Below are 24,767 nucleotides of genomic sequence, written 5' to 3' on the forward strand. Positions count from 1 at the left end.
CCCCCCAAAGCTCACACAGCACACGCAAAGCACATTGCCTTAAGCTCAGGTGCACGATTTGGGACCCTGAACGCTTTGGTTATATCATGTCAAGAGACTTTCCCCATTCTGTGCCAGCTGTTCAGACAAGCTGCTATTTGGTGTTTACACGATGGGGGAGGAGAGGGGACCAATGCACAGAAAAAAAAAAAAAAAGGATGAAAGAAAAGCTAGAACTGGCTACCCTTAGAAAACATTATCTTAAAACTCACTGCCTGGAGGGGGCACCCCAGGCTCTTCTTTTCCCAGAAACAACTCAGCCCCTGCCCTCCCAGCCTGGCACCCCTCCCCCCCATCCTGCTCCATCCCAAGCCACACACTTCACTTCTGTGAGACCAAAGCACTCCCCACCCCGGTCGTTTTGGCACTGGCCCCGCAGCATGCAGGGGGAGGTAATGCCCTTCGAAGTCCGAAGCTGACGGGTCAAGACTGCACAGCTAATTTTTTTTTTAAATCTATAATATTTACAATATTGCACTTTACTGCACTTAATTGCATGTCACTAGCGTGGATGCTGCATCAGTATTATACCTTCAAACCACGTGCCCCTGTGTCCCCAGTGCAAGTCCTTTGCATCTGAATTCTGGAAAACAGCCAAAAATGTCAATTCGGGAATCAAAGACTGGAAAAGTTATAAAGTTGCCTGTCCTATGGCACAAGGAATCCTGAATCTGGTGCTCTGGGGCCAAACGTGTGCATGAAGATGGTGAGTCAGCAAGGTCACAACGTGAAACACTGAGGTCCCCACGACCACCACCACCTCGGCGAGGTCTTCAATTGCGTTTCGTTATTGCTACCTTTCAGGCGGAGGGGAGGGGGGCGGTCGCGCAAGCAGAGCACGGGGCCCCTGCCTCGGATGCAGAAGTCCATGTTGAAATCCACACGGGTCCTGCAGCTCCTCGGATGAAATTAAGTTCACGGCAGTGAATAAAACTGTCAGCATCCAAGCACTGGCATCTTCAGCGGAGACCAGCCCCAGATCCTTCTGTGTGACAGACTCTTAAGATCTTGGAAAGGCGTGTAGGAGGCCGCATGCACAGGGCGGGAACGCCGGCAGCGGAGAAGGACGCAGCGCCGCGGGGCTCCACGTGGCCCCGGGGTCCCAGGACGCACAGACGGCGTGCTCGAGGGCTGACTTGGGTGGTCTGACGGTCACCTCCCCTCTCTTCCGCACAGTCTCTGCGAGGCTTTGGCGGGGTCTTGCGGTCCTGGGACGCCCCCTCCCGAGGCCTGCCAGGGGCCCTGGGGCTGCCCCAGGCGGGGAAGGCGCTGCGCCCTCGCTCCGGGGCGTCCGCGCGGCCGTCGGGGGGCGCGGAGGGGTCGAGTGCGGGACGCGGCGCGGACGGGGCGGCGGGGCCGGGGCAGGCGCGGGGGGGCCGGGCGGCGGGTCAGAGCCCCAAGGCCTCGGCGTGTTTGCGCGCCTTCAGCCGCAGGTCGGCGATGCTGGAGTTTTTGCTGCTGCTCTTGGCGGCGGCGGCCACGACGGCGGCGGCCGAGGCCGACTCGGCCAGGGATGCGATGGGCAGCCCGAAGGGCGGCGGCGGGAACATCAGGTAGGGCGCGTGCGCCGCCAGGTGCGGGTGCAGGTGCGGGTGGGCGTGCGCCACGCCTTCCAGCTGCAGCTGTGCCTGGACCTGCGAAGGCAGAACCCGCCCGGTGAGGACGCGACTTCTAGGGGGGCTTTCCCGCCTCGAGGATCCCCCCCGCCCGCCCCGAGGACCCCCCCGAGGGCGTCTCCTCTCCCGGGGAGCCATCGCCCCTTCCCCCGCCCCAGGGACCACCACCCACTGTCCTCGGGACACCCAGTGCCACGACCGGGTCACTGGCCCCTTTGGACAGAACCAGAGCCGGGGAGTCGGCACAGATCCCCGATGCTGTAGCATCTGAGCGTCTACAGCTGGTACCTCCCCCTCTCCAGACCCCCGGCTGATTCTTTGACGCATCCCCGACTCAGGGTCCGGCCTTCGGCTCAGGCTTCCCCCACCCCGCCTTCCCAGGGACCTGGAGTCCCCGAATCTTCCAGGAGCACAGCCAAATCTGCAGGCTCCGACCGCCTACTTTCACCAGGACCTAGTGACTGACCCCACGTCGTCGGGGCAGCTGTTTCTGTGATGCTGAGGGGCCAACCTGCCCCGGGGAAGGGGTGCTGAGGGGTGGACGACGGGCCCAGCCGCGGAGGTGCGGGTCCAAGCGAACAGGGTGCGGACCTCTGCCCCGCGCACGGCAGCCCTGGACGCCCTCCCAGCCTTGGGCGCCGTGACTTTGAGGGCGCGCGGCCAACAGCCCACCCTCACCCCATCTCCATGGTGTCACACGTAGCTGACCCTCCGGGCCGGGCCAGGCCCACCGGACCTCGTGCCCCTCAGCAAATCCGGGTCCAGCTACAAACCCAGGCCTGCCCGTAGGAGCAAAGGTGCTGCATGTGGAAGCCACGCCTTCGCTCTGCCCAGGGCACCGCCAACCCACCAGCGCGGGCACTCCTACCCCCCATGCTGGGATCCCCAGCCCAGCCCTGCAGGCGAGTGGGCGTTGCGCTCTAGCCCCGCGGGCCGGGCGCCTCCTGCCACGCGGCTCCCTCCACCCACCCGACGCTGGTCCAGAGCAGGGGCGAGGACTTTAGGGCACCTGGTCTCCGAGGCGGTCTTCCGACCCCCTGGCCGCCCCCTCCTCCGCGCAGCGCACCCAGCGCCCTGGACCCTCCCTGCTCTGCGAGGAGCTGGGCGGGATGCCCCCCACTGTGAGGTGCGCGGGGGGGGGGGGGAGGGGGCGTCGAGGCCCAGGTCCAGGAGGGGCACTGACATCCCCAGCGAGGCCCTGGGCAAGCTGAAGCCGGGGGCTGGGTGTAGACACGGGTCCTCATGCCCAAGCGGCAGCAAACCCCGCCCTCCCACAGGCGGCGAGCGAGTGGGTGGTTCCCGGGCGGGTGGGCATTTTTCCCCTCCGACTTTTGTAAAACTGTGTTTGGGTTTCTCTCCTAGTCCTCCCAAAGGTAACTCTTGGAGATTCTCAGCGTGGTGTTAACACGTGCCAATGGGTTTATAAATGTCCCCCTTGTGAAAGCGGCCTCTTTTCTTCGGCGGGGACGGGAGGAGCCCGGGCGGCGACGGCCCCTTCTCCGTTCTGTTCGGAAGAAAGAAAAAAACAAAAAACGAGCTACCTGTTGGAAAGGCATCCTCAGGGCGCCCATGTTCACGTAGGGTGCCACCCTGCAGGCGTCCAGGTGACTGGCGGTACCCAGGATAACGCCTGCGAGGAAACACAGGAGGCGTGAACCCCGCGCGCTGCTCCCAGCGCCTGGCGGGTCTCCCCACCGCCCCTGCCTCCACGCCCGGCCCCTCGCACCCACCTTTATGCATCTGGTTCTCTTGCTTGCGGCACTTGGCTCTCCGGTTCTGGAACCAAACCTGGGAATGAGCGGACAGACGTGCACCCCCCTGAGCCGGCCAGGCCTTGGCGAGCGTCAGCGAGGCCTCCTTTCCCAACGCCGGACAGCGCGCAAGGCGCTTGGGGTTTCTGTCCGCAGAAAGCTGCCTGCCGTCCCTCCGGCCTTCATCCTCACCGCCTCCCACCCCAGCCCCGCGTAACTGGCTACCTGGAGCTGGGAACAGTCCTCACCTAAGTGAGACCAGAGTGTCAGCATCCAAACATTGACAGTGAGGAAGTGGGTCCTCGGATGGCGCGGAGAACTTTCCATCGTTCTGTGTGGACATTCCCCCCTCCACCCTGCCACGCACTGGTCCAACGTGACCTTCCACCCCGACGTTCCACCTTAGCCCCCACCCACCCACCCGCCCGCCAGGAATGGGGGGGGGCGCACAGGTGGATACACATCTCCAAATCCAGGCCCCTCCCCAATCACGCTCAGACACCCTGAGTCCAGAAACTTCCATGACCTCCATGCCCTCCATGGAAGCCTGGGGGATCCCAGTTAATATTACAGAGTCATGAACGTCCTTGATCCCTAAAAACCATAGGCACCCCAAAAACGCAGGCTCTGCACTGCAGGCACTTGGCCTCCCTAAGGACATCTAATTCCTGCGGCGCCCTATCGAGAGATGAGGCAGGGAGGGAAAGGTGTTGGCACCCTGCCCAGCCCGGCTAGCTTCGCAGGCCTGGCATCCCCGAAATGCCCCCCCCTCCAGCGCTCCCCATTCTCATCCTCCCCGCTCCTCCAAACAGCCCTGGTCCTGGCCCTTGGTCTGTCGCTCATGGAATCTGGAAGTCCCCTCCCTCTGTGTTCTTAGGCACTTAATTTTTCCTACCTGGCTTTCTCCAAAACTTTCCCTTCACACTCACTCACCCTGTTGCCACGATGGCAGTCACTGACCGTGCAGGATAATTAGCACAAAGAAAGCCTTCCCCTCGGCCACGCTACACTACGCCTGGGTAGCTCGGGGACCCTGCGTCGTTCCAAGCCCAGGGCCTGGGGCCACTCCCTACTCCCACCCTGCCTGGAAACCTCAGCTCCCGCAGAGGCTGCAAGCACCCGGGAGCCTAGGAAAAGCTGAACTTTTCCATCCCAGCCTCTTCAGGGGCAGTTTTCTATCCAAGGCTGAGCCATGGGCCCGCCTGTTGGAATTGGCTTTCCACAACGTTGGAAACCTCACCCCGCCAGGCTCTAGGGAACCTGGCAAACTTTGGTGTTGTTCCCCCGAAAAGTATTTCCAAAACAAAAAGTGCCCCTTGCATGCTGAGATTCACAAATCTTTACTCCATTTCCAAAGCCTGCACTCACTTTCCTTCTCCCACATCCCGCCGCGACTCTCCCCCCCACCCCATCGGCTGGGACGGGACTCCTTTCCCTTTCGGACCCTTCCTGGGTGCCTCTTTCTCCTTGGGGTCCGGTACCCGTCCTCAGGAGAGCAGAGCCAGACGCGCAAATTCTGCTCCCCCTGGAAGGGCGTTTTTCAAAAACAGACTCCTATTTAAATCTAGAAAGCAAGCTCACTTTCCCTTCAGCGGGGGAAAGAAAAAAAAAAAAAAAAAAGATTATGGAGAATAAAAGTGATGAATTAGCTGCTGCGTTTGGCGATAATAAATCAGTCTTGGGGTGATTCACGATCAATTCCAATTAGTCCTGAATATGCTAAGTAAAGCACAGTACAGTGGTTTAGACAGTTATTTCTTCATTAAGGACCAGTCACTGATTTCTCTCACAAATGCTGTAATCTGATTTCCTTTTGATTTCCATTACAGACAGTGAATAATGACATTTAATTTAGCTCTGCACCATAAACCCGAAGATATTTGTTGTAATTAAATTACCGCCGCTCCTCACCATGGTCTCATAACTTTCGATTATAACCCTGACAGCTGGGTGATATGAGTTTCCAGTACAACACTAAAAATAAAAGGTTAATAAGGACCAGCTTCCAAAGGATGCTCAATTTATTTACAGCAAATTTCCACTCTAAATTGAAACTCTATCCTCTAACAACACAGGACAGGCTGTACCGAAAAGGATTACCAAACAGGTCACAGACAGGATTAAAATATAGTGCATTTTCGTCTCTTCCTTTTGGTGTCTCCCCAGCATCCCCCCACTTCTGCACAGCGGGGTACGTGTTTTAACTAACTGGTTTTTATGAGCACTTTCTGCCTTCTCTTTATTATACGATTCTTTTCCCTGTGGCCAATAGGAAATTATTTCTTTTTTCTCTTCCCATGTTTATTTTTATTATTATTTACAATCGTTAAAGTTTAATTCACCTCTGGATCGATAGGCTTTCGTTTTCTACTACCACCCTCCCCGCTTCATTTTAGGGCTTTTCTCAAGATCTGCAGCCAACCAAGAACCAATTTTCTGCCAACTCGGTCTCTCCTGCTAAGGCGCTATTCAGTAATAGACTACTGAAAGAAATAGTGTGGAATTAAATTACAAGTAATTTATTTTTATAGAAACAGTACATCAAGGCCTGGGAGATATTACAGATCTCAGGCAGAAAGGCTGTGAAATGACATAAAAGTTGATGTCCCCTTCAGCAAAAGTTTAATCTTTTCATTAATTTATATGGTGCAGCCCCATCCATCTTTCCAGAGAAAGGTGGCCAGTCTCCCCCGCCCTCCCCCACCCCTTGCGAGGCCACAGATGCCCGGACAGATTCGTTTGGGGAGAGGGTCCCCAGAGCTACTCCGCCCGTGGTCCCAGCGATGCGGAATGGTCCTGGGAACCCCTGCGGCTGCACGGAATTCTGGACAGACTCGGGGACTGTTGCATTTCACCTTAAGCAGCCCTTTTCACCTCAGCGACGGGGAAAGATGGAAGGCATGAGGGTGCAAACACCTTTTTTTTTTTTTTTTTACAAATTAAAGATTTTTGTAAAACACCCTCTATAAACGCTTTCTGTGTTTTCGTTTCTTCAATACAATCCGGGTGAAGTTGTGTTTGAAATGCTGACCCTATACCAATAAGAAACCCGTTCTTTCAAAGCCCTGGCTTTACATGGTTCCCTCCCCCCATTGGCAGTATTAATTCCATTTATGTAAATAACCGGTCCCCAGAGCCCAGGGACCCTGACCCCTTTTCCTTCTCTCCCCGGCGCTGCTGTCCTGCCCAGAACCGTCAAAACCCACGGAAAGCCCAGCAGAACATGCAGGCCCGACCTCCCGGTGGCGGGGACGGGGGGCGGGGGGGGGTGAGTCTGCGGTACCCGGAGGAGGCGATCTGGAAGCGAATCTTTGCTGCCCACCCCCCAGTAAATAAATGAATGCATTTAACGCAAACGTTTACAAAGCCGGAGCAAAGCGAACCAGGAGCGCCTCCCCCGCCCCCCCCCCCCCGCGCACGTGCGGCGAACACCCACGGCCCCCGCCGACGGCGGCTCGCCAGATGGGGCACCACGACCTCACGCGTCCGGTCCCCGCCCCCGCGCCCCCCTGCCCCGCGCCCGGGCTAATCCGGCACCGCGCGGGCCGGAGCCGCAATCCTCAAGACGCCCACGCGCCTCCTCTTCCCATCTCTGTTCCCTGCAGCGGAGGGAGGGGGCTGCAGAGGAGCGGGTAAGACTTTGGCGACGGCGGGGGGGGGGGGCGGGGGGAGGAGAGGCGAACCAGTGGGAAGAAGAGAACATTCCCGATGAGCTCGAGGCGCAGGGCGAGCCAGCCAGGCCGGGCGCAGGAGCCCTGACCCGCGAGGCCCCGGGGCGCCTCCGAAAGCCCGGCTCCAGCCCCCACCCCCAACCCAGGGTCCCTGCGCTCCCGGAAGGGCCCGGCGGCCCGGCCGAGGGGGCGCGTTCCGGGCCCGCCCGGGGAGCGGGCGCCGGGGCTGGGCCCGCGCTCTCACCTGCACGCGCGCCTCGGAGAGCCCCAGGCGCTGGCTGAGCTCCTCCCGCATGAAGGCGTCGGGGTAGTGAGTCTCGTCGAAGAGCCGCTCCAGCTCGCTGAGCTGCTCCAGCGTGAAGTTGGTGCGGCTGCGCCGCTGCTTCAGCTTCGTCTGTCCGTCCTCGTCCTCCGACTTCACGTCCTCGCGCTTCTCCTTGCAATCGTAAATGCCTGCGGGCGGGCCGAGGGCACAGCGCTGAGCCCACCCCCCGGCCCGGGCCGCCACGAGCCCCTCCGTCGGCTCCCGCCTCCCCCGGCCCGGCCCGCGGATCCTGCGCGCCAGGGACAGGGCCCCGCGCGGGGACGCTTGGGCGCGACGTGGTGAAAGCCTGTGTGTGCTCGCGGTGGAGGGGCCTCGGTGGCAAACGCGCCCTGACGCAAAGCGGCGTCAAGTCGATAAAGCAAACTGCAGGGCAAGACGCGCTCTTTTGTAATAACTCGAGCCCCGGCGCCGCGGTGTTTCTTGGCCTAATCTCTGAATAGTTCCCTCAATTATCCACTTCGCCTCTGTTGACATATTGACATAGCCTAACCTTCTCTCTCTCTCTCTCTTTTTTTTTTTTTTTTTTTTGAAGGGGAATGGAGTGTTAAATATTATTAAGTCAAAGAAGCTTAGGCAGAATCGCCCAAGTGTCGGGTCCCTGGCGGGGCGCCCGCAAAGAGCGCAGGGAGAGCCCGGGCCAGGCTGGGGTCCAGGCCCCCGAGAGCCGCCGCTCCCGCCTGCAGCGCAGCAGGACCGGGGCCGTGCCAGCCGCCAGCCGGGCCAGAGCCTCCCTCAGGACGCCGTGGAGGCGGGCGCTCGCCCGAGCTCACCTCCTTCTGACCAAGAAAGCGCAGCCGTATCTTAAGGCCCGCATCCCGAGGCGCTTGGGTTGCACCCGAGAGCACAGTCCCTTGACTTACGGTTTTGTCCCTCTTCTCTTGGACACACATTCTCACTGCCCATCAGGACGCCAAGAGTGACACTTTGTTAGGTCCAAACATTATGAGAGCAGCTATATTTGCTGGGGGAGCAGGCAGGGTATCAGGCAGAAAGCTCAGGATTTAGGAGATTCTAACCCAGACACCTCTCCTTCCCACCGCTAGGAAATACAGCCCCTCACCAAGCTCAGGGATTTAAAATAAAAGTTGGCCCCCGGTTGCACAGTTGGTGGAAGCTGCATTTCAGCACCCCTTGCATTTTCTTGTGCTTTTTCTCCGATCATAGGGCCTGCTGGGTGCAGGCAAAGAGGACCCCCATGCCCTCATTAGATGTCCCCTCTGTGTCAAGGAGAAGAGGGCGGCTTTCAGGACGCTCTATCCAAGGAGTCTGGGGTTCCACCCGTTCTGAGAAGCCTCTTAGCAGTAAGCCCAGAAACTTGCGAAGGGCGAAGACCCAGATCCTCTGCGGAACCAGGGAAAGATCCAGGCACCCAGTTCCCACCCCCCACCCCCACTGGGGTCCCTAAGCTGGACACCAGAGCCCAAGTCCTGAGTCTGCCTAAAAGCCTCTCCTCAAGACTTCTGAGCACTGGACACTCAATCCCACCTCGGATCGTAAAGTCTCTCTCACCTCCTGAAAGGGATGCATTTCCAAGAACACCTTATGTCTCCCCAACGGGAAATCCTTTCCCGGAGGCGGCCCCAACTCTGCTTCCTCCTTCAGGTCTCTTACGTCTGAACCCCAGGGATCGACCCCAGATGAGGAGCCGGCCTTCAGAGTCCTCCAGAACCCACGGGAGGCTGTGCAGAACCCACAGGCCGCCGTGCCCGGCTCAGCGGGATCCGCGGCTCAGGCGCCCAAGGCCTCTGGCTTCCTCCGAAGCCCAAGCAGCTCCCACCTCTCCCTTTTGCTCCCGTCCTGCAAATTCGGCCAGGGGTCTGCACACCCAGGCAAAGGGAGAAGGTGCAGCTGGGGTTTTCCTCACCCCTTCCTGCTGCCTGTACTTCCAGCCTTGTCTTTTATTTTCCTCTCTCCTTCGAAAAAGGCCTCGATTGTACTCTGCTCTCCTTCCACGGGCCTTTTTGCAGGGTCCCCCTGCCTTGGCTGTCCAGGCTGAGAGGAGACAGACAGAAGAGGGGACTCAGCCTCTAAGGCGGATGGAGGAAGCTGTCAGGAGGCCGGGAGGTCAGCCGCCCGCCGGGTGCTGTAAATTAAATGTCGGCCCTGACAAGTGCACAGCCGACAGACAGCCGTGTCTCCATCAGAGCAAACTCTTTGTAGGAATCATAAAGCCAGGTGCGTGAGGCCTCGCCAAGGGGTGAACCCCGAGATATGGCAGGCCAGGCTCAGGCTGCCTGGGCTCTCAGAAGCCAGGGGCTTATTCCTAAGCCTCTGCCAGCTTCTTGCTTCCACAAGGTCAAGGTCTCCGAAAGCTGTCTGGGTCATCCACTGGGCTTCAAGGTCAGCACACCTGGACTCTGCCACCAAAGTGCAAGGGCCACAAGAGCAGGAGGCATGGGGTCCCCACTCTCTGGTCGTGACCCGTCTCAACACGGACAGAGAATGAAACAGGACCAGGGAGCCACATGGCAAGCTTCTGTATTTCCTTGCTTTGTAGTGAGAAATAGACCTCCATATACTTAAAAACGCTGCCCCCTGAGAAATCCAGCCAATTTTATTCCTCTGATTTATAGCTGCTGGTTGCCCTGTTTGTACAGAGATTCCCCCCGGTTGGGACCACCGCTGTCCAGCTGGGAGAACCCTTGTAAACATGTTTTTTCCCACCCCCCGCGTTCAACAACAGCGCAAAACGCCGCGGAGATTTCGGGGGGGAAAGCAGCCGGAAGGAGGCCCAGAACGCAGCCGGCCTGCAACAGGGCCAGCTGCGCCCAGACAGCCTGGGGTAGGGCGGCTGCGTGCGCGGGGCCACGAGCCTCCCCGGGCCCTTCTGCCCCTTGTAGACCCTGACCACCTGCGGGCACGCGGCTGGTTTTAATCTACAGGCCCGCGTCAGCCAAGATCCAGCCCCAAGGTTCAAGGGGAAAGTTTTCCCTGAGAGGAAACCACGCGGAGAGGCGCAGGAGGGCGAAGAGGCGACGGAACGCGTTGCCTCCCCGACTGCCGGCCAGCGCAGCCCTCAACGCGGCCCATTTCGAGCTCGGGAAGCCGGCAGGCGATGGGCGCTTGGAGAGACGTGTGTTGATCTCTCTGCGGGCGTGGACGCGAACGTAAGACAGACCGGCAGGCAGAGACGCAAGCAGCCAGCAGCCCTCCAGCCGACCTGGGTTTTCAAGCCCATACACCCGGACTCCCCCCTAACGCGGTAAAGTTCCCGCTGCGGAGCCCAGTGCCAACGCCCGGGGAAGCGATGCTCCGGCAGCGCGCGGCCCCAGCCCCTGCCCACCCTCGGCGCCTCTGCCTCTCTCCTTCCCTGCTTCCTCGCTTCTCCAGCCGAATCCTCCCCTCCCCCGTTTGGTTTCTTTCTTACGAAAAAGGCTGGCGATGGATTGCCGGGGCCTTTGCGTCCGAGCCGTGGCTGCACATTCAGCGTTTGGGGTCGAACGGAGAGCGAACCGCAGCCCCCGGGGCCTGTGCGCGCGCGGAGCGAGGGGCAGGCGGCCAGGCTCGGTGGCGGGGAGACGCCGTCCCCGGGAGGGGCCCGGGGCCGGCGTCCGGAGAGCTTACCTTCGGCAGCCCTCCCCGAACCGAACTCTTTCAGTTTGTCCTTGTCGTGGTCCGCGTGGTCCTTAAAGAGATGCACCGGACAGTGGCCGCTGCCCTCCGTTATGTCCTGGAGGTTGGATTCCGAGACCCCCAGCTCCCGGGAGCGCGCCAGTCCGCTCTCCAAAACTTCCCTGTAAGTGATCGAGTCCTTCTTGCCTCCGCCGCCGCCGCCGCCGCCGCTCTCTTTGCTCTTCTGGTCAAAAGATTTGGATACAAAAGCCGTGAGCTCCTCCATGGTGGCCGGGGGCTGCGGGGGTCCGCGGGGCTCGGCGGGGCTGGCTGGGAGCCGGGCTGTGGTCCGCACGCCTCCCGCGCGGAGACGACTGTCCGTGCGAGGGTAGATCTCTCCTGCTGTTATTTATGCCTTTCAATTTGAGATCTCACTATTTATACACGGCTACCTCCGCCCAACCCCCAACGCTCCCTGTCTGCAGCAATTACAGCTGCCGGCTCGGCGGCGGGCGCACGCAGAGACGCTATCTCTCCCCCACCTCCAGTCCGGCAATTGGCTTTCTTTGCATTTCATCACTGTTTGGCGTCTGTGCACCTTGGTGTGGAGAGGTAAAGATCAAGTTTTTGAAGGCACAGAGACAGAGAGAAAGAGAGCGCGCGGGCGCAGGCGCCAGCTCCCCGAACAGGTATCCGCATTCTCTCCGCGGCTGGCGGAAACGAACCTCGAGGAGGAGTTTAGGGCTCGTGACGACGCCCTTGCCTGCCGGCCCCGGGAGGAGCGCAGCCTCGCGCCCCGAATGGTGTCGTTGCAGGACGTGTCCGGGCGTGGTCGTGCGGGGACTCCAGCGAGGGGACCCGGGCGGCGGGGACGCGCCATCACAGACGGGAATGAGTCCCAAGTTGGAGATGCGGTGGGACTGTGGGCTGGACCCGCCGGCGAGGCCCGCGGAGCGAGCGGGTGGCGCGGGTGCGCGCGGCGTGCTGGGTGGGAGCAGCTCTAGGACCCCGAAAGTGAGAGGAAGGGTCCAGGTCTAGCCGAACGTGGGCGCCCGCGCCTCGGCGGCGTTGTTGCAAAGCCGCTCGCAGACCTCGGAGGGGCCGGGAACACGGACGCTGCGGGCCACAAGCGCCCGGAGCGCGCTGGTCCAGACGCGGAGAAGCCGGAGGGTCTCTGGGAGAACTGGTTCGTACACAGCGGTCCGTGGGGCGCGCGTCAGATCCCGCCCGGCCGGACCGACGCAACCTTCCTTAGAGCCGTGATGTCAGCCCGGTGTCTGGGAGATTTATTGGGGGGGGGGGTATATGTATTTTTGGTTGTGCCACAGTGCTCCTGAGCAGAGCCCGACTCCCTCGGAACTTTACAATGTGCCTAAAAGGAGCCACTTTTTCTCACCTGCAATACAAAATTCATTCGGCAATCCGGGCAGTTGAAGAAGTCCTCTTGTCTGCAAAATGCCGTCTGCAAATAAAGTGACTTTTCTGTTCTCCCCTCTTTTTTTCTGCCATCTCCCCCACGTCTCCCCTTCCACCTGCTGCCCCCGCCCCGCTGGAGTTGGGACAAGGCTTCTGGCAAGGGGTACGGGGGTGGAGGGGAGGGTTAGGGGTTTTGGAGGAGTTCGTTTTGCATTTTCTGAAGTTAGTTCCTCCTCCGAAGCGCCGGTTAGTCAGAACCCAGGATCGGGGCCGCGCTCGGCGGTTCCCAGTGTTCGGTCCAGCGTCCAGAGCCGGACAGTCGTTTCCTTCGGCGGGAAGGAAAGTGAACGATTTCTCCCGAATCCCCGGGGCCAGGGTCGGGTTCACACGGGGGTGCCTTGATCCAGCGGGAGGGGGTGTGAAGCCAGAGAGGCGGGGAAAGAGGGGGGACGGGAGTGGAAACAGACCAGCTCTTCCTTCTCCCTGTCCTTCCTCCCTCCCTCCCTCTCCGTCCTTCCTTCCTTCCTTCTCTCCTTCCCTTGCTCCCTCAATCTCTCTCCCGGTGTTTTCTCCTCTCCTCACCGCCCTCCATCCAGCCTCCGGGAGCGCTGCGCCCGTGCTTCTCCGCGCGGCCCCGGCTGCTCTGCCCCGCATACAGCGGACGGAGCTGGGGGATTTGGGGGCCGCTGCCTCCCCCGGACTTCAAAAGCGAAAGGCCAAGAAGCGCTCGCAACTTGACAAACAGGTCTTTGTCACCGCGGCCCTCTAATCAAAGCGAAGGCGCGCAGATATCACACAGAATTACAAATAGCCCCTCATGCATTATGCATGCAGCCGCCTTGCGGGTCTGCGGGGGAAACGCCGAGGGCCGCTCCCGGAGCCGGGTAGCGCAGGGCGCGGGGCGCGGGGCGGCCCAGGAGCTAGTAGTCCTTGCCAGGGCCCCCCACGCCGTCTTTCACTCCTTGGGACGCATCTTCCAGCCCTACCCAGTCTAGGGACACCCCCCCCTGCCCCCGCGCCCAGAAGTGAACGTTTTCTTTGCAAGAAACAGTAGATCCACAGGAGGGGAGGGGGGAGAGAAGGGGGCATTAGCAACAGATCTGGGGGGAGAGGGCTCTGGGCCCGAGCAGCTTTCTGGGGTCCGCAGAGGTAGGGTAACTTTTCCTCTCCTCACCTCCTGCCATCTTGCCACTCCTCCACCTTCAGGTGAAGAGGCCAAGTCCCCAGGGACCTAGTGGTGAACCCCCGACCTGCAGCCTGCCCACCCCTCCCTGGCCCTCCCCTACAATCTCAGCGACCCAGCCTTCCCTGGGGGGGGGGTCACATAGGCCCTGGCCCTTGCATGGCCTGAGGTTCCTTCACAGGGAACAGGGGTGAGAGGCCCCAGGCCCCCAAGCAGGGCTACCCGCCTTGGACCTCAGACCTTGGACCCTATCCAGGAGAGAACATTGCTGGGACCAGGGTCTGGCGGCCTCCAGGGATCTCCCCAAGGGACACCAGCTGGGGACTCTGGATGTTCGAAACCCTCAAGCCTGAGAGAGAATTAAAGCCACCCCCATCCACAGCAGCCCCAACTTTGATTCCCAGTGCAGACGAATGGTTTCGAAACAACCCATCCTAAGAAGAATGAGGCCGTGCCTTTTCTAAGAGTTGTTGGTTAGGAAGGAATCCCCTTTTTACAAAATCACACTTTCTCTCGATGAGCAAAGTGATGGCCTCTTCCTCTAACTTTTGGGGACGGTGGAGCGGAGATCCCCTGAACACCCCCCACTCCCGGTCCCCTGGCCAGGGGCCCACAAGGCTCCTTAACCTTCTCTCCTTTAAACCAGAGGCAGCAACGCCCAGCATCAGCCGTTATTCTTCATATTTTAGCCTGGGCGAGGACATTTTCAACCACATATTTTTGCTAATTCAAGCCGGTGCCCAAGGCCGCAGGGTGGGTACAGTTTATGAAATGTTACATTTACATTTCCGCTGGGGTGAAGGCAGGCGAGGGGCGGGGGAACGCAGAGCTCAGACTCTCCCAGGCATAAGGGGCTCTTGTTTTGAGTTTCTGTAGCTGCTTCCCCCAGAGAGGATCCCTCATCCCAAGATGAGAGGTGAGGACAACATTTTAAAATCTCAACTTGTCTTGGGAGAACGTAGATGCTTTAATATCTCAAATGCATTCTGCCAACTCTGAAAGAGGCAGCGGTTTAATGAAAGTTTGTGGACAGAAACAAAAGCATAGCTCCTTCCTTTAAAACAAAACAAAACAAAACAAAACAAAAAAGAAAGAAGTCCTGGATTGGGCTGGGGAGCAAAAAAGGGGGATCTGGTCTCTGGAAGAACACGGAAGTTCCAACGTGGATTTCACCAGAAGCTCTGCACACACCACGGAGCTCGCCTGGGTCATTGATCCACGGCAGCGGCTGGGCATCACCTCGCACCCCGCTGCCCAGAAACCAGAGCGGACACGAGCTGCCTGAGTCCTGAATGCCTGACTCGCTCCTACCCGCGCCCACACCATCAGGTCTATGATCCACCTGGGAAGAGACACGTAGACAAAATGCAATTAAATGAAATAGAAATGCCAGGACACCCTGCTCGGGAGGAAGGAAGGGTCTCTGTCAAGGCGAAGGAGGCTGGAGGCTCTTTCTAACACAACTGGTGGTTCCTGCAGCTTGGAGGTACCCTGGTGTCTGGGTTGGCCCACGTGCCCATGGACCTGGCGGCTGCCAGCCAGGCCCCCAGTTGATGGCGTGGGGGAAATGAGTGAGTACCCCACCAGGAGGATGGTTCACAGCCAGCCTGCCGGCGGGGGGGTGGTCCACCCCAGGAGGCCAGAGCTGCCCCGACGCCCTCCTCTTCGGCAAGCTGCTCGCGGGAATGTGGGTCCTCTCGTTCCAGATCTGGTTTCCTGAACTCCGACCACCTTCACCCAGGCCGAGGCCAGACTGGCCGCGTCCAGAGCTGGACGTTCTGCACCCCTCACTCGCCTGAGTTTACCCCAACTAGAGTCTCTCTGGCCAGCCCTGCAGGCTCGCAGCTTCCTGTCTGGTCCCAGGCTGAGCTGGAAAGCTCAGACACACTGGTCCCCAGTGGCAGAAAGGGCTAGAACCGGCCACCCGGCCACCCGTGGTGCGTCCTGCTGGCTTGGGACCGTTAGAGCAGGCAGGGCCAGGAGCTGGGGGGTGGGGTGGGCGTGGCGATGGGGTCTTCTGCCCTTCCCTGTGCTTTCCCACCTGCAGACAAGAGCCAGGAGACTTCTTAGCAGTGGTATCCACTCCGGGACCTCCGTCTGGAAGGCACACTAGTTAAACTTGGATGTCCAGGCACTGCCGTCCAGCCCGGAGCCCTCAGGAAACCTCAGAGAAGAAGAGGCTGTGGACACAGCCGACCGCCTCCCACTGCCACAACTACGGTCCCAAGCAGCATAGTTGGGGACCGACTCCGGGGCAAACTTCAGACAGCATGAGGAAATGGACACTGATGTTGTTCGATTTTATAAAATAATCTGTATGTATGTATGTGAATTAGGTAAATTTTAATGAACTACAGCTGCTGCTAATAGTCTCCCTTTCCTGGTATTTACAAGGCCAAGGGACAGGCGGTAATGAACATTCCAATGTTTAATATTTGGTTTATTTAATGCTTAAAAGGTAGGGCTCTGAGTTTTCACGTTTAGCCCAGTAAAACGAAGCTCCTCTGATCCAAGGCGATTTACGTTAAATCAAATCTCATGCCCTGAGCTTCTGAAGATCAGAGTAGCTTTTGCAGCCGTCTGGCGTGTCCAGCCCTTTTGGGAGGTTGGGGGTCACCGCCCCACTCCGTTTTCCCCACTGCCCACCCCCAGGGTCCTCCTCGCTTCCCGTGAAACAGAGGAAGAAGTTCCAAGGAATGCCCCTTCCATCTGGCCCCCTTTCCCAGCACCTAATTCCAGAGACTATGTCTGTTAATAATAATAACGGAGGGAGTGTTGATGGTTCTGGCGCAAGAGCGAGCCTTTGTAAGGGCAACCAACCCCTCCCTACACATTAAGTATTTATGAGTATCGATCGGAGGGGCAGGATTTTACAGAGGTATTAACACTTTTCTTGGACGGGCTCCTTTCTCCCCCTCCCCCTTTGAAATTTAGAAACCTGCTTTTGTATTCCCTCCTACGCCGTTTATTGATTTACGAAAACATCAGTGCTGCCAGTGTGAGGCTAATAGATTTTCATCACGCTGGGGCTCTGTGAATCCAGCTCTTGAATGGATAGGATTGATCCTGTCGACAAATTCGACATCTATACGATTAATAAAGGGCGAGCTGGGGCGGGATAGGTTCTGTCTCCTCTTTGCAGGGTGGGCCTCCTCTGTGCTGCAAGGACCCACCCCCAAGATGTCGGTTTTTGGTTTTTGGTTTCTTTTCATTTAGCCTCACTTTTGCTACAAATCCCAGCTCGGGGCCGGGATCGGGAGGGTGTTCTAAAATAACCTCAATGCAAAAATGCAATTTTAACAATACATTTCGTAGTAGGAAGTGCTGTTTGCTTTCTGTGGATTTTCTCTCTCTTTTCCTTGCATGTACTTTGCAACATATGGTGGACATTAAAACTCTTTCCTTTCAGATTTAATCACAGGGCCGTTACTTTACGTTTTATTGAAGAAAAACATTATTTTTTCGGGGAGCAAAGCAGTTTACCACAGAGGACCTCTAAAGAGGGCCGTTTTTGTTTTGTTTTGTTTTGTGGAGACCACCGCTAAACAAACAATGGGCGGCTCTCCTTCGCGATGAATACATTACGCGCTCGCAGGGAGCCGTTTCTGCGGTAATTAATGTTCCACTGAGCAAGCTCAGGGGTGGATTTCGGGTTTCGTTCTCGGTTCTGGCACCGGGCCTCAGCACCAGGACACGGAAAGAGCCAGTTCTATCTCCTTCCTGCCGGCGCCCCCTCACCCCGGATTGGCTTCTCCCCGTTACGCACGGGCCGCCGAGAGCTTTGGAAACAGCTCGCTCCAAAACTGGCTTAGAACCTGGGGCTTTCTCTCTCCATTTTCAAAATGCAGACAAAAGGAAGGAACACGTCCCACGCCCACAGCCTGCGAGACGAGACTCTGCTTCGGAAGACCTGGGCCCCCCGGCCGGAAGCTGGAAGAAAGCGTCCTGCACCCACCGGGCGTCGCTGGGACCGTGGGTCCCAGCCCCCGGGGCGCAAGCGGCGCGCACCGGGCGCTGTCCCCGCGGGCCGTGCTGGACCGGTGCCCGTGCGCTGCCTTCCTTCCCGGCTCAGGCTCCGGCCAGCGTCCCCAGGCGCCCGGGAACGTGACGCAACGATCTGTACCGTCAGGGCCGGCTGAAAAGGCCGCGCAGGGCTCCAGGGCCTCGCGACCACCTGCCCAGAGTTTGCAAGGGGTTCAACAAACTGCGATCTCCCCCCACCCCCAAGGAAAGCTAACGGTTACGCTGGTGGGACCGAAACTCGGGCAGCCTCGGGGGCTCCCCACGCGCCATCGACTTCCAGATACCACGTCTTTAGAAAAATAATCCAGGGAAGGAACTTTCTCCCTCTAGCAGGCAGGCATTAATTAAGTGGCCAATCTGTGCAGAAGACACGCCCCCTCCTCCCCATCTTCTGCGTCCAGAGGCTGCCTTGGAACCAAACATCCCCTGGGGAAGCAGGCCGACGTTCTGTGCCAGCGGCCCATTCCGGAAAGACAACTCATAGGGCCGGGAGCACCTGGGCGCTGGAGTCCCCCCAAGACGGCTTGGGCTCAGCAGTACTTATCATGCAAGGCCCCGCACCCCTGGGGTCCCCAAGCCTCCCTCACACCCCAGAATTGGAGCCAACCGGGGTCACCCAGCTTGCTTCCGCCCCCAGTTCGCTGTCAGACAGCTGGGATGGCTCTCCAGGTTGTGCGTCACCCCCGCAAGCGTCGCCCATCCCAGACGGGTGATTCCTATCACTCGTCAGGGCCTTGTTGAGGAGGGGACCTGTGCTGCTTCTCTCCAGGGCCCCCTTCATGCTACCCCACTAATGAGTCTGCGCTGACCGCCCAGGGTTGCCTCTGGGAGGCCAGGGGCGTGCCCTTGCCCTGCCCCGACTGGGGAACCTGCCAGCCATCGCGGGGGGAGGCGGGGGGAGAGCAGGGAAGGGGCAAAGCCAGGAGTGGGAGGGTCAGAGATCTGGGGGGCTTGCGGGTCCGGGCGCGGCTCGGCTAATTGGGGAGCAGAGGCGCAGGCCAGGGCCAGAAGGCGGGGAAGGGGCCCCGGGACGAGCAGGGAGAGAGGCTGCCCGTGGCGCTGCCGGCCTTTCCGCTGCAGCTCAGCCTCCTGGCCTGAGGCGAAGCTCGGGGCTAGAGGGCTGAGCTCGACCCGCTGGACCCCAGCCAGGAGCCCACCTCGGCGCTCAGCACCAACCCCCCCCCCCCCCCGCCACTCCTCCCCTCCAGCGCTGTCCGCGCACGCGGGAGGGGGGCCGAGGTGGGGGGAAGGCAGCCGGAGCCCGCCGGGGAGGGGTCCACGGGGCGGAGGCGGGAAGGCGGGGGTCGCTATCCTGGCCGGGATCAGGACAGACACAGGACTGGCCCCTTGGGCAGAAAAAGCCGCCTTGCAGGCCTGGGCACCAGCCAACCAGCTGGGGAGCCTGGAGGCTGGGTGGAGGGGCTGCTGTATCCCTAACTGGCCCCCCCACCGGGCTCCTCCCAGCCAGGAAGGCATAGGGTGGTGTGTGGAGAGCTGGGTTTTCCCTCTCTTGAAGGCAAGGGCCTGCCCTGGGTTCGTTCATTCATTCATTCATTCATGTATTCATTCCTGTATCCCCCTCTGTGCCCGGTCTCTGACTCCTGCACCACTGACATGGCCCTGGAGCTGGCTTGTGCCCCCTGGGTCTGTGCTCCCTTTAGCCCTCACGCTGATGGTGGGAGAGAAGGAGATTTCAGATGGGCTGGAGGAATCTGGGCCGGGGAAAGCCCCCTACCTGCTCCAATTCTGAAATGCTCTGTACTTCCCAAGAGGTCTGGGCCCTGTGTGAGGACCAGAAAGGCAGCTTTCAGGTTTGGGAATGAAGAGCGACTCCCCAGGGCAGAGCAGAAGTGGGGGTGGTTTGGGGCACGTGTCCAGACCCGTGGGTCCCTGTGGCTTCAGGGCACAACCGGGCTGGATGGGATCCTCTGCGGTTCCTCCTGTCAGCATCAACACCTGGATTCTGTCTTCCTGACACAGAGGGGTCGTCATTTGTGCGCACAGGTCCGAAGAGGAGGGGGAGATAGAGCACCCCCAAGGCTACAAGAACAGCTGGTGAAAGACAGGAGAGGGTCCAGAGGCCAGGGCTGTCCCCTCCCTCTGGGGGAGTTCCAGGGATGCCCACATGGACCCACGGCTAGCTCTTCTTGCCACAGGCAACATGGGGTCTGGATGGACTCTGGGGGAGTTCCAGGGATGCCCACACGGACCCACGGCTAGCTCTTCTTGCCGCAGGCAACATGGGGTCTGGATGGACTCTGGGGGAGTTCCAGGGATGCCCACACGGACCCACGGCTAGCTCTTCTTGCCGCAGGCAACATGGGGTCCGGATGGACTCTGGGGGAGTTCCAGGGATGCCCACACGGACCCACGTCTAGCTCTTCTTGCGGCAGGCAACATGGGGTCCGGATGGACTCTGGGGGAGTTCCAGGGATGCCCACACGGACCCACGGCTAGCTCTTCTTGCCGCAGGCAACATGGGGTCCGGATGGACTCTGGGGGAGTTCCAGGGATGCCCACACGGACCCACGGCTAGCTCTTCTTGCCGCAGGCAAAATGGGGTCCGGATGGACTCTGGGGGAGTTCCAGGGATGCCCACACGGACCCACGGCTAGCTCTTCTTGCCGCAGGCAAAATGGGGTCCGGATGGACTCTGGGGGAGTTCCAGGGATGCCCACACGGACCCACGGCTAGCTCTTCTTGCCACAGGCAACATGGGGTCTGGATGGAGAATCCGTTATTTTGAGAATACTTCCTCTTCCATTTGCTCATTGCTACTCTGTTCAGATGGGCACCCATAAGACACCTTGCTCTCCAGCTGGGCTCATGTGGGTTGAAATAATCAGATCCCCCCAGGCTGAGGGGAGAGGGGAGAAGGCAGCTTCCAACTGGCCCCTACCCTCAGGTGACCTCAGGGCTGTCCACTGGACCAAGCCTTCAATGAAACAATGCTTTTTAATGGTTTCTTTGAGTTGTCAACCAGTACTTTTTGAGCACAGTGGTGGCAGAGCTGAGGGCCCGCAACGACATCCACACCCTCACCTCTGGAACCTGTGACTATGTTTCCTTATGCGGCAAAAAGAGTTTGCAGGTGAGATTAAGGTTACCAGCCTTCGCATTGGGAGATGGTCCTGGAGTATCCAGACGGTCTCTGTCTAATCAGAAAAAGCAGAAAATTGCTCCGGCTGGGGTCAGAGAGATGAAGCAGAAGGAGACAGAGAGGTTCCAAGCATGTTGCTGGAAGGGCCTCATGGAAAGTGGGACAAAGAATGTGGGTGGCCCCTATGAGCAAAACCAGCCCTGGCCGATAACCAGCCAGGAAGAGATGTCAGTCCTACAACCCCAAGGAACTAAACATGGCCAACAGCCTGAACGAGCTTGGAAGTAAACACTCCCCCAGAGCCCCTGATAATAGCCCATCCTGGTGGACACCTTGATTTTGGCCTTGGAATGCCCTGAGAAGAGGGCACAGCTCAGCCACCCACATTGTCCCTGGACTTCAGACCCAAGACAGTTAATAAATGAGTGCTGTTTCAAGGCATTGAGTTTGTGATTATCCGTTACAGCAGGAATAGGAAACTCACGCATACACTCATACAAGCATAGGACATGTGCCAGGTGCCAGGGACACAGAGGTCCACTAGGAACCTTCCCTATTCTCACGGAGCTCACAGTTTGTTGGGGGACACAGAAAATAAACAGATACATGAATTTAGAAATTGGATGTAATTTCAGGTGCAGAGAATCAGAGAGTGACAGGCTTGGGGAGACGTTTAGAAAGGGGGTTGGGGAAGGTGACTTTTGGAGCAGAACATAGAAGGCGAGAGGGAGCAGGTGATGATACCATGTGGGAAGAGGGCTTTCCAAGCAGATACCACAAGGACAAAGACAGGACCTGCATCTGTCACGTTGAGAAATAGCAGGAGAGATGAGCAGAATGGTCAAGGGAGAGAGTCCCAGGGGGCGTGCTGACAAAGGTCTTGTAAGGCGAGTGTTTTGGACTCAACTGAGTTGCCTGTTGTGGGCTTGTTTAGTTTGTGACGCCCACTGGACCTCTGAGATGTTGAGTAGTCTGGTGGCCTGGTGAGTCTGAGCTTGGGAAGAGCACAGCTAGAGATACTGGATGCATGTGGAGGAGGAAACCAGTGGACTGGGTGAGGTCACCTGAAGCACAGATGTGCGTAGAGGAGAGGAGAGGTCCATTACCTGACCCTGAGTCTCTCTAACCACAGGTTGGGAAGAGGGTCAGGATGTAGCAAAGCAAAGGAAACCAAGAGGGGGTAGCCTTTGAGGTAGGAGAGAAACAGAGAGGAATGTTCTGGAAGAAACTGTGTCGGGAAGGAGGAATGTTCCAAAGCAACATTAAAAGGATCACAAGGGAACACTATCAACAAGTTTGTGCTAATGAACTCAATCACTAACGTGAAATACATTCCTTGAAAGATGTCAATTACCAAAGCTAACACAAGAAAAAATAGAAAACATGAATTGTCCTGTATACCCATCACAAAGACGTCAGGGTTGTAATTAATAGTGTGGCCACCAAGAAATCTCCAGGACCAGACTGACTTGTGAATTCTACCACACGTGGAAAAAAAAATCACCTTCACAAACTCTTTCAGTGATAATGCAGGCGGGAAAATTCCTAACTCATCTTTGAGGCTTGAATCACTCTGAATCCAAAACCAGACAAAGGTGTTACAAGAAAACAGAATTACAGACCAATATCAGCCATAAACACATAGAAATCCTTAACAAAACATTAGCAAATCAAATTCAAAAGTATATACACTAAAGGGATAACACACCATGACCAAAAGTGGTTTATCCCAGAAATGCAAGGTTGGATTGATATTTGAAAGTCAACCAATGCAATCCACATGTTAATAGAAAAAAAAAAAAAAAAAAGGAGGGAAAATATATGAATATCTAAGTAGACGTGGGAAAATGGATCCAATCATTCTTACATGCCCAGAATTTATTCTGCAAGCTTTAGAGAAGTTTGTACAGGCATGTGGGAGAAATAGGTTTTAGCCACACATTTTTCCAACTCTTTTTTCCCCTCCCATACCCAACACTTTGAAGACCTTTTACCAGTTCCATATTTATCTTTCCCTGTGTCCCAAACACCAAAAGACTATATTTATTTATTTATTTATTCATTTATTTATTTATTCATTTAGGCCTTGTGGCTTATGGGATCTTTGTTCCCCAACCAGGGATTGAACCTGAGCCCTCAGCAGTGAAAGCGTGGAGTCCTAACCACTTGACTGCCAGGGAATTCCCCCAGACTATTCTGAAAATCCCCTTCTGACACCTGCTGCAAACTCATCTGCCCCAGATGCAGGCAGAAGTCCCTTAGCTCAAAAGCGTTCTCTCTCCATGCAAATTAAATACCAAATCCTGCAAGAAGAAAAGTGGTGCCCATTGCCTATATTTTAGACAAGAGAGACAGGAATGATTTTTCTTTTCTTATCTGGAGAAGGGAAGGCTGGCCCCGAGGCCACATGTGACCTTGGCCGGGGCATGTCTTGAGAGAAGCTGGTGGTGAGCACACAGCCCCAACTGTGGACAAGGGAAGTGAAGGTCAGTGTTTGTGGTGTGTGGCAAACTCTACGACTCAACAGAACTTGAGACTACACTAGGTGGAAATGGCTGCAGGGCTGGGGGTCTGCGTGACAAAGGCAAGACGCAGGCAACAGCATTCAGTGCCTCCTTGGGAAAGTTTTAAGTGACTCTCAAAACTACACTTTGTGAATCATAACTCTGTATTCACAAAAGGATCCTCACCGTTGCTTTGGACTACTGTGTCTGCCCAACGATCCTGCCGTTTGCCCCCTGACCAATGATGTAGTTAAGTCAAAAGAGGCTCGTGCTACAAGCAACAGGTGCTTGGGAGGCATAGGATGGGCGCTGAGCCGCCTCCTAGTTTTAAATCCACCAGCAAATCACCCTGAAGGTCATAGTCTGTGGTCAGCAGAGTGGCTGGAGAAGCTGAGGGACAATAGGGTTTTAGGTTTCCTGTTGAATCAGTGGCGTTTGAGAACTCCTGAGTTTCAGTGAACTCTTTCGATTTATTGCGTTCATATAACCATCCCCCCAAATCAAATTTCACCATGTTCTGGAAGACCCTCCTGTGCTTTTCCTGAGCCATTTCCAAATTCCTTCCAATGGCTTTTGTTTTTAACTGAGGTGAGACCTTTCAGGATCTTCGACAAGCCCCGTCCCACAGGGACAAGACACACCCCCTCGGCACTACCAACGGCCACATGCGTTGCTGAGTGAAATTCCACCTGGACTTCTTTCTTCCACACCAGCCTTTGGTCAGGAGGCCCTTTCCTGACAAAGAACCACGACACGATAGTGGTACTGCTTAAGCTTTCAGTGTTTCAACGAAAGCCATCACTAGGCTCAATGGAGTTTCTCCATCTCTGCGCTACTGACATTCAAGGTCACATGACTCTGGAGGGAAGGGGGCGTCCTGCGCATCATGGGACATTTGCAGGTTCCCTGGTCTCCACCCTCCAGATGTCTGGAGCACCCATTCCCTCTCTTTAATTGGGACAACCAAAAATGTCTCTAGACACTGTCAATTGTCCCCTGAGAATGGGCAGACTCATCCCTGGTTCTGGACCACTTCCAGAAATAGAAAAATAGACAGATAGACGATAAACGGACAGACAGATGGACGGGTGAGCAGGCAGATGGATCCGTGAAGATTAGATAGATAGACAGATAGACAGATAGATAAAACAAGCTAGGCACTGAATTATGTCCCCCTCCAAATTCAAATTCACATGTTGTAGCCCTAAGCCCCAAGGTCATAGTACTAGGAGGTGCGGTTTTTAGGAGATAATCACGTTTAGATGAGGTCGTGAGGGTGGGGGGCCTCCACCATGTGAGGACACAGTGAGAAGGCTCCAGTCTATAAGCCAGGAAGAGAGCTCCGTCAGGAGCTAATCTGCCCACACTGTGATCTTAGACTTCCAGCCTCCAGGACTGTGACATAAATGTCTGTTGTTTAAGCCGCGCCGTCAGGGGTGTTTTGTTATAGCAGCCCAAGTTGGCTTAGGTAGATGATAGATCAATGTGATAGAGGGATAGATAAATGATAGGTAGAGAGATAGATAGATGATAGACAGACAGATAGCTAGCTAGCTAGATAATTAGACAGAGTCTCTCATGCTGGGT

The 24,767-nt window shown here is 57.3% G+C and overlaps 1 protein-coding gene across 2 annotated transcripts; it reads right to left on the bottom strand.

Annotated features, from left to right (window-relative positions):
• Positions 1-1,427: 1,427 nt before the first annotated feature.
• LOC133082921 (short stature homeobox protein) lies at positions 1,428-11,240 on the bottom strand. 2 transcript variants are annotated; one of them, XM_061179610.1, is made up of 5 exons: positions 10,967-11,240; positions 7,322-7,530; positions 3,386-3,443; positions 3,197-3,285; positions 1,428-1,673 (listed from the first exon to the last, which is right to left on the bottom strand). In XM_061179610.1, the coding sequence occupies exons 1-5, from the start codon at positions 11,238-11,240 to the stop codon at positions 1,428-1,430; spliced, it is 876 nt and encodes a 291-aa protein (XP_061035593.1). The 2 variants fall into 2 exon arrangements, with proteins under 2 accessions (XP_061035593.1, XP_061035592.1); XM_061179609.1 differs by having other exon boundaries at positions 1,428-1,707; positions 3,183-3,285.
• Positions 11,241-24,767: the final 13,527 nt, after the last annotated feature.

Source organism: Eubalaena glacialis, chromosome Y (genome assembly GCF_028564815.1).
Source record: "Eubalaena glacialis isolate mEubGla1 chromosome Y, mEubGla1.1.hap2.+ XY, whole genome shotgun sequence".
Lineage (NCBI taxonomy): Eukaryota > Metazoa > Chordata > Mammalia > Artiodactyla > Balaenidae > Eubalaena > Eubalaena glacialis.